Here is an 18,287-nt window from a genome sequence, read left to right on the forward strand (position 1 = left end):
ATATTGCTCAAGTAAGAGTAAAAAGTATTCGGTGAAAACACTACTCAAGTACAGAGCAACTGTTTAAATTGTACTGTTAGTTTTTTTAGAAATTATAATAATTTTATATATCGAATGTTGCTGAATGTAGCGGTGTAAAAGAAGGGTTTCTTCTTCTCAAATACTCTACTCAAGTAAAAATAACAAAGTATAATACTATACTTCTATAAGTAGAAGCATAGCATTTTTTTAATTTTTTTTTTAAGGTTACTCAACCTCTTACTCACGTTACTACCCACCTCTGGTCTTTAATGATTATATATTTCCAGACATTTTATACGATCTCTCCATGTTGATTAGTAGCATGTTAGTTAACTTGCCATGTTAGTTAATTTGTGTATGCATGCACTTTTTAACTCGGTCAACCCGCTAGTCGATTCAAGTCAGTACTGTCAAAAGAAAATACTTTTACACCCTGGACATATTAGTAAATATAATTGTAGTTTAAACCTTCATTAATACATTATATTTGTTTTTTTCAGGGGAGTAAGGAGCGATATCACTGGCAAACCCAAAATGTGAAGGTCAGCGGGGTGGACGACATGGTCCTCCTTGCCAAAATCAGCGAAGATGCCATCACGGATAACCTCAAGAAAAGATACATGGATGACTTCATCTTTGTATCCTGGTGGCTAGATGCGCATTGTTTTTCTATCATTAAGTGAAGCCTCATGGCATGTTTTTAGTAACTGGATTAGTTATGCAGAACATTGTCTTTAGGAATGTGTGGGTGGTTGGGTGGTGCTTTATGATGCAAGTCCAATCCTTTGTTTCTTCTCACCTTATAATAAGCACCTAGGATAATGTGCCTAATAAATACAGATGAATACAATTTTTTACAAAAGAACAAATAGACCTTTTGTTACAATATTTAAATCATCCATAATATCTAAATGAGATAGTTTGGTAATTATAATGTATTGCTTATAAGAACCTTGACCACTTATTTTAGACATACATTGGCCCTGTGCTGATCTCTGTAAACCCTTTTAAGCAGCTGCCATATTTTACTGACCGTGAAGTGGAGCTGTATCAGGGAGCTGTAAGTAGAATCTGTCTTTCTTATATGTTTTAATTGAATTACATAAATATAAACAAAAATTGTATGTATGAGGTGACATGGAGGGGATCCACATCTGCTCCTTGCCAATGCTGCACCGGTATCCCACAAGGCTTAGTACTTGGTCCTCTTCTGTTCTTCTTCTATTTAAAAAAAAAAAAAAAAAAAAAACTTCCCAACAGTGTTTAACTGATTGTAACCTTGTAACCCAGTGTAAGGATATATGTAATAATGAAAACGTAAGTAAGTTGTGGATAAGAGTGTCTGCCAAATCTCTAAATGTAAATGCACAAAGATTGGTGCTGTTGTATGTCGACTTGTGCCTCCAGTATTAAATGATTAAGGAATGAGGAGCATTAAGTGCCAAGGTGCTCCTGAGTGAGAATACAGGGCAGGACCGAGTTGGAAAAGGCAGAATGGTGGGGTTGCATGTCAGCACTTGTCATTCCTGCATAGTGAAGTTAAAATATGAATGTGTGCGTGGGACTAAATCTGAGCTGGATGTGATTGGAGAGATGCATTCGCATTTCTCTCTATGCATAGTTCAAAAAATGTTCCCCAAATGTTCTCGCCAGTATGTATATTATGGTGTACTGTACATATCAATGATGTATCAACATTCATGTTCTTTGATGCTACTGATTTAGATACATCACCAAAGTTTGTCTTTAGTGATCTATATCTATCTCATGTTATTTAATCTGAGGTCTGTTTGAATGCTTCTATCCTAGGCACAATATGAGAATCCCCCACATATTTATGCTTTGGCTGACAACATGTATCGCAACATGATGATCGATGGAGAGAACCAGTGTGTCATCATCAGGTCAGGGACATTTTACTCCAGTGGTTTTTACCTTTAGGTGATGGGTTTAATGATACCTTTAGGTGATGGGTTTAATGATAGTTTGTGTTGTTTAAAGTAAGGAATACATGATAATCCACAACTTAAACATTTTGTAATGCACTTCTATGAAGTATTGAATTTTCATACTGTGTGTGTATGTGTGTACAATGGTTGCAGTGGAGAGAGTGGGGCAGGCAAGACAGTAGCAGCCAAGTACATCATGAGCTACATCTCCAAAGTGTCAGGAGGTGGACCTAAAGTTCAAGTAAGGAATCGTTCATATTCCATACAATATATAGCCATGCGTGGGCTGGAAATAATATTTTAAAATCTGAATGCAAATATAAAGTGTTATGGAATAATTTTTTAAATGTTTCCTAGTTTAGTGGTGTAGGCATTTTTCTGCTTACAGAATTGAGTTAATTGCACTCCTTTGTTGCTTATTAATGTATATTTACATATATCTTGAGCATGTATCATCATGATATTGCAAAATGAAGTCGCCGGTCTTTCTCTCTCTCTCTTTCTCAGCATGTTAAAGATATCATCCTTCAGTCTAACCCTCTGCTGGAAGCTTTTGGGAATGCCAAGACAGTGCGCAATAACAACTCCAGTCGTTTTGTGAGTCAAGATGCTAGATAATTCTACACTCTGTAATGTATTGCTAGATCGTTTGCTTGATATGATTCAGTAGGTAGAATTATCTAGAATTATTCAGGAAACCTCCATCTTTACTTTCAGACACATTGTAGTGGCACTACTGTGGAGATTTGGTTTGCATTCCTGTCCAAAAACCTTTAGGCTAGTGTTAGCAGCATACTCAACAAGTCAAAACTTGTTACTTGTGTGCGTGTGTGTGTGTGTGTGTGTGTGCGTGCGTGTGTTTTAGTTTGTGAATTGTCTAGAACATGATGTATTCTTTGGCCTTGTGAAAGTGTTGGTCATATGACAACTTTATGTTGTTAATTAATCCATTGAGTACCAGTAAGTGTTTAGATTTGATCAGGCTAGTTTCTCTGACGTTAGCTTAATCCACCATCTTTTCCTTCAGGGAAAATACTTTGAGATCCAGTTTAGCCGTGGTGGAGAGCCTGATGGAGGAAAAATTTCTAATTTTCTGTTGGAGAAATCCAGGGTGGTGTCTCAAAACAGTGGGGAAAGAAATTTCCATATTTACTACCAGGTAAGGTTACCTCTAAGGTTTATGTACAGTACTGTAATGTAGTAAAATAACATGGGTCATACTGTATTAAAGAATGATATCAAACATTGCTGTACAAAATAAATTGCATGCATTTGCAATCTGATTTTACAATGCACAAAGGGGTAGTTCAGATTATTTTCATTTATCTTAAATCAAAATTGAGGTGCATATAAGTAAAGTACGTTACCACAAGTCTTGGTCATTCAAGTTGCATCGCGAGTACAATGAAAGCAATCAGGGCCAAATTCCACAACCCTTATTTAGCTGAGATTCTAATGAAGAGATTCTGCAGTCCCACTAAGCTAAACGGAGTTAAACTTAAAATGTCTTAAGTACAAAGTTCATTCTTTTACTTACCCGGATACACAGTAGCTGTATGGATAGTTCTGGTTGGTCATGCGGCTAGTTCCAGTGAAAGAAATTTAAAAAGAAAGGAAATTTTTTTTTTACTAAATACACCTTAACTTTGGAAGATACCAACTTGATACTAGCTCGCTCAGTGGGACTGCAGAAGCTTCATATAAGTCTCAGCTGAACTCTGGAATGCATTTTTACATTGCACCATTGTTGTGCAGTGACCTCATTTACTATAAGATTTATCAGTATTATATATCCCCCCAAAGATAGTTGAAATATTTAACTATTTGGCTAATTATTTTAATGTGTGTAGTAATATTTTACATATTTGGAACTGTAACTACATTTTAAACTTACATACCCTCTGTTTGTGCTTGGGGTCCCTGGGCTCCACTTTGAGACCCTCTGGCTTAAAGAATGTAAACAGAACCTTTATCAGTTCATCTGATACCATTTCATTCTACAGCTTTTGGCAGGGGCTACCAAAGAGCAGAGGGAAAATCTGGGCATTACTGCTCCTGATTACTATTTTTATATGAACCAGTCTGGAACCTACACTGTGGATGACATCAATGACAAGAAGGAATTCTCTGACACCATGGTGTGTTTAAAGTCATTGGAGAATATTTTTGCTAATTAATTTTTATTCTTTCGACAGATCCAGTGCTAATAATGTGTGCCATTTTTCTTTGCTCTGTTTTTAGGAGGCTATGTCAGTTATAGGTCTATCTCTGGATGAACAAGATGCTGTGCTGCAGATTGTGGCAGGGATTCTTCATCTGGGCAACATTACTTTCAAAGAGGAGGGCAATTATGCTGTGGTGGAAAGTGAAGATTGTAAGTATCACAGAGCTGATAAAGCTTTGATTTATCAAGCAATAGGTTAGCTTGTGTTTTTTCTTAATAGAACTACAATTATTTCAAAATAATTTTAGTTCTAATAAACAAGTAAATAAATAGAATTATTCGAAAGATTACGTCTTTACATTTCAATTTTCTTTTCCATCCTCCATCAATCCCGTGCAGTTCTTGCTTTCCCATCCTATCTTTTGGGAATATCTCAGGATGGCTTGAAGAAGAAACTGACCAGTCGGACCATGGACAGTAAATGGGGGGGCAAGTCTGAGAGCATATCTGTCACCCTGAACACAGAGCAGGCCTGCTTTACTCGCGACGCTTTATCGAAAGCGCTCTATGCGCGACTTTTTGACTTCCTCGTTGGTGTAAGTCTTCAACTTCAAAGTGTAATTTCCAGCATAACTCACAAATAAAACTGATATTGCAGTAATAATAATTAAATAATTGTAAGAATAGTAGTATTTTACCAACATGTAATTTACTTATAAAGCAGGAAATTACAAAGGAGATTTATGTTAGTTTTTTTTTTTTTTTTTTCCTCTTGTTGTAATCTTTCTGTCCAAAGGCAGTAAACAAAGCCATGCAAAAGGACCATGAGGAATTCAACATCGGAGTTTTGGACATTTACGGCTTCGAAATCTTCCAGGTGGGAATTAATCACTTGCAACAGAGGAAATATTAATGAACCAATGAGAAGGCAGTTAAACTAACAGGCTTTAATTTGTCTTATTTTTGTCACCTACAGCAAAATGGATTTGAGCAGTTCTGCATAAACTTTGTGAACGAAAAGCTTCAGCAGATTTTTATTGAGCTCACTTTAAAGGCTGAGCAGGTCAGCAGAGCAGTTTTCTACAGTATACTATTAAAACAGTTACAGCTTTAGGATGAAATTCTTAGCATTTCTCCCTTTACATTTGACTTACTCTTTACAGGAAGAGTATATACAGGAAGGAATCAAATGGACACCAATTGAATACTTCAACAACAAAATCGTGTGTGACTTAATAGAGTCCAAAGTGGTGAGTTTTTGTTACTGTATTTGGAGGGGAACTATTGACCGTCATTAAATTGACATTTAATTGCCTATCAGGAAATAATACTGAATTGTGATATTCCCAGAACCCTGTGGGGATCATGAGCATTTTGGATGATGTGTGCGCTACCATGCACGCCAAGGGTGAAGGTGCAGACCAAACCCTGCTTCAGAAGTTGCAGACGCAGATTAGCTCTCATGAGCACTTCAACAGCTGGAACAAGGGCTTCATAGTGCATCACTATGCAGGAAAGGTAAGGAGTGTCATTTGATAGCGGAATAAAACTTAGGAATGAATATTGCACTGCTTTTGCTTTAATCATCTCAGTAGCAGCGTTTCATGATGCACAAGTGATGTTGCATTTTTATTGTAGGTATCATATACTGTGAACGGCTTTTGTGAGAGAAACAGGGACGTGCTCTTCAACGACATAATCGAGCTGATGCAGAGCAGTGAATTGTAAGTCATTTTGCTTCATCTGTAACATTTTGTAGTTTAAATGGGATGTGTTTAAATGGTGTTCTAGGTTTATATGTATTCAGGAGCGAAAACTGGGCCAGAAAATACAAACAGGAATCTGTATTGATTAAATAACTTGATATACTCGATATATGTCCTAGGTTTTTACTTTAAAGATTTTTAACATCTAAAATTCTATAAATATCCCAGAAATAGAAATACTTCTACTATACTACTAATACTGTAGAAATAGAAATCATTACAGACTGCAAGGGTAACTCCCCCTACACCTTATAATATTATATAATATAATATTCTCTTATATATTTTCCCAATACTCACTTCTTGCCCTTTTGGAGTTCCAAAGTAATTTATACTAATGTATAAATATAAGATAGAAGATATTTTTATTCTTTCTTTAGTCGTACTGTATAACAAATCATCACTGCTACCATTTCTTTTTTGAAAATAGTGCCTTTATCCAAGACCTTTTCCCAGAGAATCTTGAGGCAGAGAAAAAGGGTCGACCCACCACTGCGGGCACCAAAATCAAGGTAAAACACTAATAAAAAATAAATTAAAAAAACATTAATTAAATAATTATAATAATAAATCTTGTTTGCAAAGTACTCAGTGTTAGATCTATATCCATTGCTCATGCCGTTGTAGAAACAGGCCAATAACCTGGTGCAGACGCTGATGAAGTGCACTCCTCATTACATTCGCTGCATAAAACCCAACGAGACCAAGAAATCACGGGACTGGGAGGAGAGTCGAGTAAAGCACCAAGTGGAGTATCTGGGGCTGCGGGAAAACATCCGTGTACGGAGAGCTGGCTACGCCTTCCGTCGCGTCTTCAGGAAGTTCTTACAGAGGTGAGTCTCACCAATTCCTCCTCTTAACCCCAGAAACACTTAACCATGAGGCTGGCTGTATTGAAACTACATACAAATACTGTTATACACAGATATGCCATCCTGACTAAGGAGACATGGCCACAGTGGCGAGGAGATGAAAAACAGGGTGTCCTGCACCTCCTGAGGTCCGTCAACATGGAGCCAGACCAGTACCAACTGGGCAAGAGCAAGATCTTCATTAAGGCCCCAGAATCAGTGAGAACATTTGGAGTTTATTTTTTAAAATATGCCTCAATATATCCATTTTATCAGTGTTTCATATTCCACTAGGATCTTTTTTGTGTTGTATACTTCTATTAGCATACTAATATATTTAAAAATTTGTCTGAACGCTCCCTAATTTAAACCGTGTTCTGCTTTCACTGCTCCAATTATGAGAGATTTTTTTCAGTTCTGAGCAACTTGTGTTGCATGGGCATGACTAGGGTATGCTATAATGTAAGAGGTAATATATTATTATAAAGGAAAACTGATATTCTTGATGTATTCTTAAACTTGGTTTAGTTTAGACATCAGTTAGGATTGTCTAACTGTTCCTTTTATAATGTTTAATTGGATGGGTTTTTTTTCTATTCCTTTGCATTTTATTATTGGCTTATTGCTCCAGAACATGAGCCATGACTAGAAAATCAAAATGAGAGTATATATGTCCTAAAGCTGTGTCACTTACAGTCAGCCACTCTCTTCTGTAGCTGTTTCTTCTGGAAGAGATGAGGGAAAGAAAGTATAATGGATATGCGCGGGTCATCCAGCAAGCCTGGCGTAGGCATATTGCTGTCCGCAAATATGTCCGGATGCGGGAGGAAGGTAATATAATTTAGTTACAATCCACATAACTGTACCTATGACAGTTTCTTATGTCCTAAAAGATTTTAAAAAATCACCTTCTGAAAATGGGTTGTTGTATTTTCAGCATCTGACATCCTGTTAAATAAAAAGGAGCGGCGGAAGAACAGTCTCAACCGTAACTTTGTGGGTGATTACATTGGCACGGACAATCGGCCGGAGATCCGGCAGTTTGTGGGTCGCAGGGAAAGGATTGAATTTGCTGATGTGGTGATTAAATACGATCGCAGATTTAAGGTATACGTACTTTTTTTTTTTTTTAACTAGAGGCATAGAAGTAACATGCTTGTGGAGTCACAAGGCATCACATGATCCTTTGTGTTTTCACTTAATACTCACAGACTGTCAAGCGTGACCTGATCTTGACATCCAAATTCCTCTACCTGATTGGGCGGGAAAAGGTAAAGCAAGGTCCAGAGAAGGGACAGATTCAGGAGGTGCTCAAAAGGCAGATTGAGCTGGAGAAAATTCAGTCTGTCTCACTGAGGTATGCCAAGTCATTTTTACAAACGTATCACTCAATCTCATCTCCACCCTGTATAAAAGTAGTATATAATAAATGTCCAAAAATATAATGCATGATAAATACCTAATGCATGTTAGATATGCAGTACTGCCCTTTTTTCCATTTTTAATACTGTACTCATAAATAAATTGAATAAGGCGATACCTGATAATAATCTGATACTGATATCCTCATAGTAACCAGGCTCTCTCTCTAGATAGAGACACACACACACCGATCAGCCATAACATTATGACCACTGTCATGTGAAATGAGTAACATTGATGTGGTAACTGGAAGTGGGTGGGATATATTAGGTAGCAATTCTTGTCCCTGAAGATATGTATTATGTGAAGCATAATAAAATTGGGCGAGCATTAGGATTTGGACAACTGCGTCAGAGCAACTCTAAAACTGCATCTCTTTTGGATGATTACGGTCTGCAGTGGTCAGAAGAGCAAAGGCTGGCCCATGTAGTCTGATCCATTAGAAGTGCTACTGTAGCTCAAATTGCAGAAAAAGTTAACGCTGGTTCTGATGGGAAAGTGTCAGAACACACAGTGTCAGAACACACAGCACATCTCACGCTGATCCGTATTCATCACCAAAGGTGCCTACACTGGGTACGTGAGCATCAGATGTGGATCACAGAGCAATTGAAGAACATGGTCTGGTCTGAGCAAACGCATTTTCTTTCACATCATGTGGATGGCCAGATGCATGTGTTACATACCTGTGGGAGCAATGGTACCAGGATGCACTGTGGGATGAAGGCAAGCTGACAGAGACAGTGTGATGCTTCGAGTGATGTTCTGCTGGGAAGACTTGGGTCCTGCCATTCATATAGATGTTGCTTTGACATGGCAAGCAGCCTAAACATTGTTGCTGACTAAGTATACCCCTTCATGGAAACTGCATTCCTTAATGGTAATGACAGAAGGATAGTCAAGTGGTCAGGTCTGTTTGGTTTGTAAATGAGGGTATAATATTATGGCGGACACCCTGGATTTTAGTGCATCCCAATAAATATAAATAATTCTTCCATAAAAGAGCTTTCACTCATCTTGATTTCTTCTGCTTCTCTCTTTTCAGCACTCTGCAGGATGACTTCTTCATTTTGCACGAGGAGCATTATGACAGTGTGCTGGAGTCTGTGTTTAAAACAGAGTTTTTAAGTCTTCTCTACAAACGTTATGAGGAAAAGACGCGGAAAAAGCTGCCACTCAAGTTCAACAACCTGTAACTCTAGGCCACTTTCTCTTATTAATCTCAGGATTTGATTTTAAAGACTTTAAATGTGACATTTTATAATAAAAAAAATGGTTTAACTTAATCAAACTTGTTGCTGCCAAGATGTAATTTAATACAGATGAAAACTAAATTTGTGATATGTCCTTCCCAGACTAGAATTCAAAGTGAAAAAAGGTGGTTGGGGGCCGTTCGCAGCTGCTGGCTCTCGTCAGATCCAGTTTCAGGCAGGCCAGGGGGACAATCCTGTGCTCAAACCCAGTAACAAGGCACTGATTGTGAGCATCGGACCCGGCCTTCCCAAGAACTCAAGTAAGACTTCAATTTGTTTTTCTTGCCGTAATCACTCGTGAGTCGTGATGTTGCTCACGTGTTGGCCCAAAACTAGATTAGATTAAGATTTAATAATTGTATTTATTTAAGTAGGGTTAGCACATGAGTATAGTCTCAAGGCTTTGTCTCTTCAGGGCCCACGCGTCGTGACAAGAGGAAGAGCAGATACGTGGAAAATCAAACCACAGGGAAATACTCGCAAGGTAAGAGTCCATTATTTTACAAATCATTATAGCCATAAATGTGATGGTGGCCTGTCGTGATGAGAACTAGGAAGAAACGGGTATTCATAAATTTGGCAAATGACACATTTAAATCAGATAACTCAGACCACTTTAGGACATAGAATGTACCAACGTCTCCAAATTACATCCGACCAACTCAAGAAGAAAAAGAAGAGGAGACGGATATGTAAGAAGACAGAAACTGAAAGAGACAATACAAAATCAATGATTTTGTTGCATCGTTCTTAAAACATATAACGTATGAAAACAAGGAATAACCCAGAACATTAAGAGCTTGTTTGCAAATTGCATTAATTAAATTTCTGTCTAGTAACCTGCAAGCACTTTTGGCAGGTCCACAATCTAGGCACAAGTTTTATGAAACAATCAGGTTATAAACACACAAAACCTGTCTCATCTAAACTTTTCTAAATTGTTTCTCCCCAAGGTAACAAAATGGCATTCTTCATTTGTTATACCATACTTCTTTGTCAAAAACTTTATCATTGTAAATAAATGGTGTTAAAAAAAAATCCTTCGATTTCAGAGCGTTCAATGGGCACTAGGCAAGGAGGAGGAGCAAACCGGAGTCGTCAGTCCAACTCCAGAGCGTCTCTGCTACGACAGCAGTCAAGTATGGATCAGCCCAGCCTTCCCCGTTACCATGGTCCTCGGGCCAGCCCGAATCAGCTAAAGATCACCAATGACATGGGCTTCATGAAAGTCCCTGACCAGGGAGTGGCAGGGTGAGAGGAAATTAATTATTCCTTTTTTTTGTCTGTTCTACTATACATAAAAGCAGTGATAGAGACAACATTGAATACAAAGACAATCTCCATTATAGCTCATAATGCTCACTCTATATACAGTATGTGTAAATACACACACTGCAAGTAAAATAAGTATTGAACATGTCCTGATTTTTTTCAGTAAATGTATTTCTGAAAGTGATATCGACGTGGAATCCACACATGCAAAAAAGATCCCTGAAATCAAACCATATACAGTATGTCCATGAATTAAGTTATGTGTAATAATGTGATTAAAACAATAAACAGACGAAGAAAAGGAGGTGTTAAAAGGCATGTAAAGCCAAGACACCAGCTAAAAACAGTCAGTAATTGACCCAGCCCCTTGTCAGTATTCCAAATGAATCCAAATTAATATGAGTACAAAAAACTTCTCATAACGGGTAAAAGCGAAGAGCTCTCTCAAGACCTTTGCTATCTTATTATTGCAAAACATACTGATGGCATTGGTTACAGAAGGATTTCAAAACTCCTGAATCTAGTGAGCACTGTTGGGGCCATAATACGGAAGTGGAAAGAACACAATTTCACCATAAAACGGTCACGAGCAAGTGCTCCTGGTAAAAGTGAAAACTGCAGAAACACCACGAATCAGCATGCACAATTGTTTCAAAGAAAACAATAAGCAACGCACTCAACCGCCATGGCCTGTATGCACACTGTACGCAAGACTCTATTGCTAAAGAGACGCCATGTTGAATCTTGGTTAAAACTTTCTGCACAACATTTGGATAAGCTTGTGAAAAACTGGGAGAATGTAGTTTGGTCAGGAGACACCAAAAGTGACCTTTTTGGATGTCATAATAAGCATCATGTTTGGAGGACAAATGACACTGCACATCACTCCATATCACCAAACCAACAGTGAAGTTCATGTCAATGGCACCTATAGAAATATATTCACTGAGAAAAATTGTGACATGTTCAACACTTATTTTACGTGGTTTGTCTGTGTGTATACAGATGCATTTTAATAAATGAGAATATCTCTGAAAATATTATTTATTTTAGTAACTTTAGTCAAAAAGTGAAACTTGTATATTATATAAAATGATTACACACTGACTGATATATTTCATACTTATTTAATAAGTGTTCATTTCTTTTAATTTCTATGATTTTTGGCTTACAGCTAATGAAAACCCAACATCTCAGAAAATTAGAATATTGTGAAAACTTCAATATTGCATATTCATAGTGTCTCAAAGGTTTGCTGAGCCTCTTAATTCAATTTTATTTGTATAGCGTTTTTAACACTTGTCATTGTCGCAAAGCAGCTTTAGATAATTAAAAGAAAATGGTCTCTCAGTCTGGTTCCGTAGACTGGCTTTTCCAAGCACGTTAATGAAACATTGAATGGATAGAAAAAAGGTGCACAAGCAACAGGAATAAACGCAGCCTTGGGAGGATTCGTGGCTCATTAGAGAATTTGGGGGAGATTCACAAAGAGTGGACTGCAGATTTTCTATGGGGTCGAGATCTGGAGACTGGCTAGGCCACTCCAGGAACTTAAAATGTTTCTTAAGAAGCCTCTCCTTCATGCCCAGGCAGTGTGTTTGGGATCATTGTCATGCTGAAAAACCCAGACACATTTCATCTTCAATGCCCTTGCTGATTGTTTTCACTCAAAATCCAAACATGGCCTATTCTTTCTTTCCTTTACACGGATCAGTCGTCCTGAACCCTTTGCAGAAAAACAGCCCCAAAGCATGATGTTTCCACCCCCATGCTTCACAGTAGGTATGGTGCTCTTTGGATGTAACTCAGCATTCTTTCTCCTCCAAACATGACAAGTTGAGTTTTTACCAAAACGTTCTATTTTGTTTTCATCTGACCATATGACATTCTTCCAATGCTCTTCTGGATCATCCAAATGCTCTCTAGCAAACTTCTGACGGGCCTGGACATGTACTGGCTTAAGCAGGGGGACATGTCTGGCACTGCAGGATGAGTCCCTGGAGGCGCAGTGCGTTACTGATGGTAGCCTGCGTTACTTTGGTCCCAGCTCTCGGCAGGTCATTCACTAGGTCACCCCGTGTGGTTCTGGGATTTTTACTCAGTTCTTGTGATTTTTATTTTATTTTTTTTGACCCCACGGAGTGAGATCTTGTGTGGAGCCCCAGATCGAGAGAGATTATTAGTGGTCTTGTATGTTTTCCTTTGACAGCTCTTTGGTCTTAGCCATGACAGAGTTTGGAGTGTGACTGTTTGAGGTTGTGGACAGGTGTCTTTTATACTGATAAGTTCAAACAGATGCCATTAATACAGGTAACGAGTGGAGGACGGAGGAGCCTCTTAAAGAAGTTGTTACAGGTCTGTGAGAGCCAGAAATCTTGCTTGTTTGTAGGTGACCAAATACTTATTTTACCGAGGAATTTACCAGTTAATTAATTAAAAATCCTAAAATGGGATTTTCTGGATAATTTTTTCTTATTTTGAGGTATACCTATGATGAAAATTACAGGCCTCTTTCATCTTTTTAATTGGGAGAACTTGCACAATTAGTGGCTGACTAAATACTTTTTTGCCCCACTGCATGTGTGTGTGTGTGTGTGTGTGTGTGTGTGTGTGTGTGTGTGTGTGTGTGTGTGTGTGTGTGTATACACATGCAGTATACAGTCTTATGCAAAAGTTTAGACACCCCTGGATATTAGATTTTGGATTTTTTTATTATTATTAAAAAGATGTTAACACTGTCTCTCTTGGAAATGGAAAAAATGCACCATATTTTCAGGAAACATTGATGCATAGTTACTCTTTATGCCATAAATTGAACAAAAATAAATCTAAACATTTTTATGGCACTGTTCAAAAGTTTCGCAGAGTCCCAAATTCTTTTTACAAGGTTTCCGATTTTAAGCTCGTTAGAGCTAATGCATGGGAACAGCTGTGTATAGAAAATGCCAGTTTTAAAGCTTTACAAATACTTTGACTCTTCAGGCATTGTGCACACATTTGCGATCACACAACAACAATGGGTTCCTCTAAGCAGCTGTGAAAGACTCTGAAAATGAAAGTTATTGATGCCCACAATGCAGGAGAAGAGATGGCAGTTCAGGGGAGGTTAAGATGAGATCTGGAAGATCAAGAAAACTCTTCGAGTGACCTGCTCGTATGCTGGTCAGAAAGACAATGCAAAACCCCCATTTGTCCCCCAAGACGACCAAAGAATATTATAGAACTAGAAGACTTTTGCAAGGAATAATGGGAGAAAATATCAAGTACAAGAATTGAAAGACTTTTAGCCTATATGTGTGTGTGTATGTGTATATTTGTGTATTTCTGCTCAGTTACTGGGATTTTCACGCACAACCATTTTTAGGGTTTACAAAGAATGGTGTGAAAAGGGAAAAACATCCAGTATGCGGCAGTCCTGTGGGCACAAAAATGCCTTGTTGATGCTAGAGGTCAGAGGAGAATGGGCCGACTGATTCAAGCTGATAGAAGAGCAACTTTGACTGAAATAACCACTCGTTACAACCGAGGTATGCAGCGAAGCATTTGTAAAGCCACAACACACACAACCTTGAGGCGGATGGGCTACAACAGCAGAAGACCCCACCGGGTACCACTCATCTCCACTACAAATAAGAAAAAGAGGCTACAATTTGCACAAGCTCACCAAAATTTAACAGTTGAAGACTGGAAAAATGTTGCCTGGTCTGATGAGTCTCGATTTCTGTTGAGACATTCAAATGGTAGAGTCAGAATTTGGCGTAAACAGAATGAGAACATGGATCCATCATCCCTTGTTACCACTTTGCAGGCTGGTGGTGGTGTAATGGTGTGGGGGATGTTTTCTTGGCACACTTTAGGCCCCTTAGTGCCAATTGGGCATCGTTTAAAAGCCTCAGGCTACCTATGCATTGTTTCTGACCATGTCCATCCCTTAAAGACCACCATGTACCCATCCTCTGAATGCTACTTAAAGCAGGATAATGCACCATGTCACAAAGCTCGAATGATTTCAAATTGGTTTCTTGAACATGACAATGAGTTCACTGTACTAAAATGGCCCCCACAGTCACCAGATCTTAACCCAATAGAGCATCTTTGGGATGTGGTGGAACGGGAGCTTTGTGCCCTGGATGTGCATCCCACAAATCTCCATCAACTGCAAGATGCTATCCTATCAATATGGGCCAACATTTCTAAAAAATGCTTTTAGCACCATGTTGAATCAATGCCACGTAGAATTAAGGCAGTTCTGAAGGCGAAAGGGGATCAAACACCGTATTAGTATGGTGTTCCTAATAATCCTTTAGGTGAGTGTATATATATACATATGTGTATGTATGTGTGTGTGTGTGTGTGTGTGTGTGTGTATGTGTATATATATATATATATATATATATATATATATATATATATATATATATACACATACATACACACACACACATATCACTGATCCACCCCAATGCTTCAGTCTGGGCATGCAACAGTCTGGGTGGTACGCTCCTTTGGGGCTTCTCCACACTGTAACTCTACCGGATGTGAGAAAGACAATGAAGGTGGGCTCATCAGAGAACAATAGATATTTCACATTGTCCACAGCCCAAGATTGCCGCTGCTGGCACTATTGAAACCGATGTTTGGCATTGGCTCAAGTGACAAAAGGTTTGGCTATAGCATCCTGGCCATGTACAATGACCCTGTGGAGCTCCCGACTAACTGTTTTGGTGGAAACAGGAGAGTTGAGGTGCACATTTAATTCTGCAGTGAGTTGGGCAGCTGTGGTTTTATGTTTTTTGGATACAATCCGGGTTAGCACCCAGACATCCCTTTCTGACAGCTTCCTCTTGGGTCCACAGTTGAATGTGGTTCGTCCTTCTTGGTGGTATGCTGACATACCGTGGCTTTTGATACATCACAAGTATCTGTCTTGGTCACAGATGCGCACCAACAATTTGTCCTCTTTTAAACTCGGATATGTCACCCAAAATGTTATGTGAACTTCAATATTTTCAGCACAACTGTGCTATTACTCTGCTTATTAAACCTTCACACTCTGCTCTTACTGGTAGAATGTGCAATCAATGAAGATTGGCCACCAGGCTGGTCAAATTTAGCCATGAAACCTTCATCACTAAATTGGCCAGTGTTTCAGTTTCATTGTGCAACCCAATCCAAGTCCAATACCTTCCAAAAACAAAGATTTTCTCACATTATAAATGCTGTACATTTTCCTCAATCTTATTTCACATGTTTATTATAGTCTTCATCGACGGATGTCAAAAGAGGTTAAGCCTGTCCCTGGAGCAGGTGTGCCAAAGCCAGCGCCGAGGCCCAAACCTCGCACCCCACAGTGCCGTGCTCTGTATGCATATGATGCACAGGATACCGATGAGCTCAGCTTCAATGCAGATGATGTAATAGAGATATTAAATGAAGGTAATAAACATGAGTACACATTGACAAAGATTGCAGATATTGCACATTTAACTGGATATATTCATTAATCAGTCCATATGTGTTTCCTGAATGTTCTCCATCCAGATCCTTCAGGTTGGTGGTTTGGTCGGCTAAGAGGAAGAGAAGGCATGTTTCCTGGGAACTATGTTGAAAAGATTTAGAGCAGGACACTAGCAGTGGAAAATTTTATTTCTTGAATTTCAATCAGCTATAGAGCAAATCCAAATACACGACTAATCATGAGATGGTATTAGGATGTATACATGCACCTGTTACAGTGGACCTGAGAACCTTCATATGAATATCAGAGAAAAAGTAATCCAATTAAATGGATTTTATCTTTATGATCATGTTTTAGGACTTTGAAATTGTTTTTTTTGTTTGTTTTTTTAAGATCATGATGTATTTTTACAAATTTATATGGTTCAAATTGGGTAAAAAAAAACTAAAATACATTCTAACTTTTTTTTATAAGTCTTATAAGTTGTTTTATAATCATTAACAGTTTTTTTATGTATGTTTAATATCAGCAGACTGTGTCATCTGGATGCATACTCATAATGAGCAACTGTTAAAAAAATAATCTAAGATTCTTAAAATAAATAATTAAATAAATAAATAATGACAATAAATTAGAAGACTTCTGAATAAATGTGCTCTATCAATTTATAATGAATTCCTTGAGTTCAATAAATTGCCTTTTAAATTGTGCAACATCCTAATCAGCTTAATACACAGGAGCATTTGAAAAAAGCTGTCTTAAACATTCAGTAAGCCTAATAAACATTGTCGGATATGGCATTTTTTAAGCTGATGATTGTGTGAAGTTACAGTCAAAACATTTAAAGTTTAATACATTCGTAGTAGAAAACTGAATCTCAATTAGGTTCACTTGGTGAAGCTGATCCTGATCCAGATCCTGACTTGGGAAGCTCATCCCAAATGTCCTTGGTGGCCGTGCCAAGACTGGGTCCCTTTCTTCACTAACCTTGTAACACAAAATGTGTTTCTGAACCTTGCATATCTATGCTCAGAAGCAGTTTCTTTCCAGTCTTGAACTACACTTATGCAGTGACTACAGGACATATCGATTACTTTGACATATGTACAAATCTGCAGCAACAAATAAAGTGTGCAATTCTACAGTCTATGAAAGACTAAGAGGTAATACAATACTGATTTTTTCCATGAGTCATAATGCATCATGTGTTCATGGATCTTGATTTGTGCACTGGGGTATTATCAATGCTCAAACAGGTTTGGCCACCTTAGTTTTGTTAAGGAAAATTGCAATTCCACAGAATACAAAGGCATCCTGAACAATTGTGTGGAGAGCCCAACATGACAAAGCAACCAGAGACCTTTCACATTCATTTACAGCCCAGCAGCATGCAAAAAGGATTCAATAAATATTATTATTAATGATTAATGATTGTTGTTTGTATTCCATACAGTTCAAATTGTCCATGTTAAATGTAGGTACTAAAATTGACAAATATTATTGAAATGCTATGGAAATTTTAAATAGCTTATTTTTATAGACTTGCACTCAACGTCTATACTACTTTATCCTGTATACAGGGTTGCAAGAGGTCTGGGACCTATCCCAAGAGACTTGGAACACGAGCCGGTGTACAACCAGTCGATCGCCGGGTATACACACACAGGCAATTTTGGAAGCGCCAACTAGCCTAATCTGCATGTCTTTGGGCTGTTGGAGGAAACCTGCCAAGCACGGTGAGAACATGCAAACTCCACAAACAGATCCTGATTGAACCCAGCCCCTGGAGGTGCACGGCCACGGTGCTAACCACTAAGCCATCGTGTCTGCTCTATAGACTTACAATGATTTGCCTAAAGAGAGCTAAATCCTAACGCAAACATTAAATTCTAACCTCAGTTTGAAGAAAATTAAATTGACCGGACGTTCTTAATTCAGTACTCCTGGTATACATTAACTCAATGTTGTGGTATTTTCCTAATAGCCCACCATCTTCATTCAAGATTCAAAGAACTTTATTAATCCCCAGAGGGAAATTGCTTATTCCTGGTTACAGTTGCTCACAGTTGTTATCCAGTAGAAAGTAAAAAGTAATAAATAATGAAAAAAATAAATAAATTAAGATAGAATA

The 18,287-nt window shown here is 38.1% G+C and overlaps 1 protein-coding gene across 1 annotated transcript in view; it reads left to right on the plus strand.

Moving 5' to 3' along the window:
• The window catches only part of myo1eb (myosin IEb), a 27,715-nt gene extending 10,214 nt beyond the window's left edge, over window positions 1-17,501 (plus strand). Inside the window, exons 2-27 of the mRNA XM_053495284.1 lie at window positions 522-659; window positions 992-1,081; window positions 1,831-1,925; window positions 2,124-2,211; window positions 2,478-2,567; window positions 2,998-3,129; window positions 3,974-4,108; window positions 4,212-4,344; window positions 4,534-4,730; window positions 4,931-5,011; window positions 5,111-5,197; window positions 5,298-5,384; window positions 5,485-5,652; window positions 5,773-5,858; window positions 6,331-6,412; window positions 6,528-6,733; window positions 6,826-6,970; window positions 7,468-7,582; window positions 7,689-7,858; window positions 7,963-8,108; window positions 9,219-9,365; window positions 9,529-9,686; window positions 9,842-9,910; window positions 10,479-10,677; window positions 15,959-16,134; window positions 16,240-17,501. Of these exons, the coding sequence (XP_053351259.1) occupies window positions 522-659; window positions 992-1,081; window positions 1,831-1,925; window positions 2,124-2,211; window positions 2,478-2,567; window positions 2,998-3,129; window positions 3,974-4,108; window positions 4,212-4,344; window positions 4,534-4,730; window positions 4,931-5,011; window positions 5,111-5,197; window positions 5,298-5,384; window positions 5,485-5,652; window positions 5,773-5,858; window positions 6,331-6,412; window positions 6,528-6,733; window positions 6,826-6,970; window positions 7,468-7,582; window positions 7,689-7,858; window positions 7,963-8,108; window positions 9,219-9,365; window positions 9,529-9,686; window positions 9,842-9,910; window positions 10,479-10,677; window positions 15,959-16,134; window positions 16,240-16,316 (3,297 nt within the window). The 3' untranslated portion in view covers window positions 16,317-17,501. The remainder of the gene's footprint in view (window positions 1-521; window positions 660-991; window positions 1,082-1,830; window positions 1,926-2,123; window positions 2,212-2,477; window positions 2,568-2,997; window positions 3,130-3,973; window positions 4,109-4,211; window positions 4,345-4,533; window positions 4,731-4,930; window positions 5,012-5,110; window positions 5,198-5,297; window positions 5,385-5,484; window positions 5,653-5,772; window positions 5,859-6,330; window positions 6,413-6,527; window positions 6,734-6,825; window positions 6,971-7,467; window positions 7,583-7,688; window positions 7,859-7,962; window positions 8,109-9,218; window positions 9,366-9,528; window positions 9,687-9,841; window positions 9,911-10,478; window positions 10,678-15,958; window positions 16,135-16,239) is intronic.
• Window positions 17,502-18,287: the final 786 nt, after the last annotated feature.

The sequence above is a fragment of the Clarias gariepinus genome, chromosome 4, assembly GCF_024256425.1.
Source record: "Clarias gariepinus isolate MV-2021 ecotype Netherlands chromosome 4, CGAR_prim_01v2, whole genome shotgun sequence".
NCBI lineage: Eukaryota > Metazoa > Chordata > Actinopteri > Siluriformes > Clariidae > Clarias > Clarias gariepinus.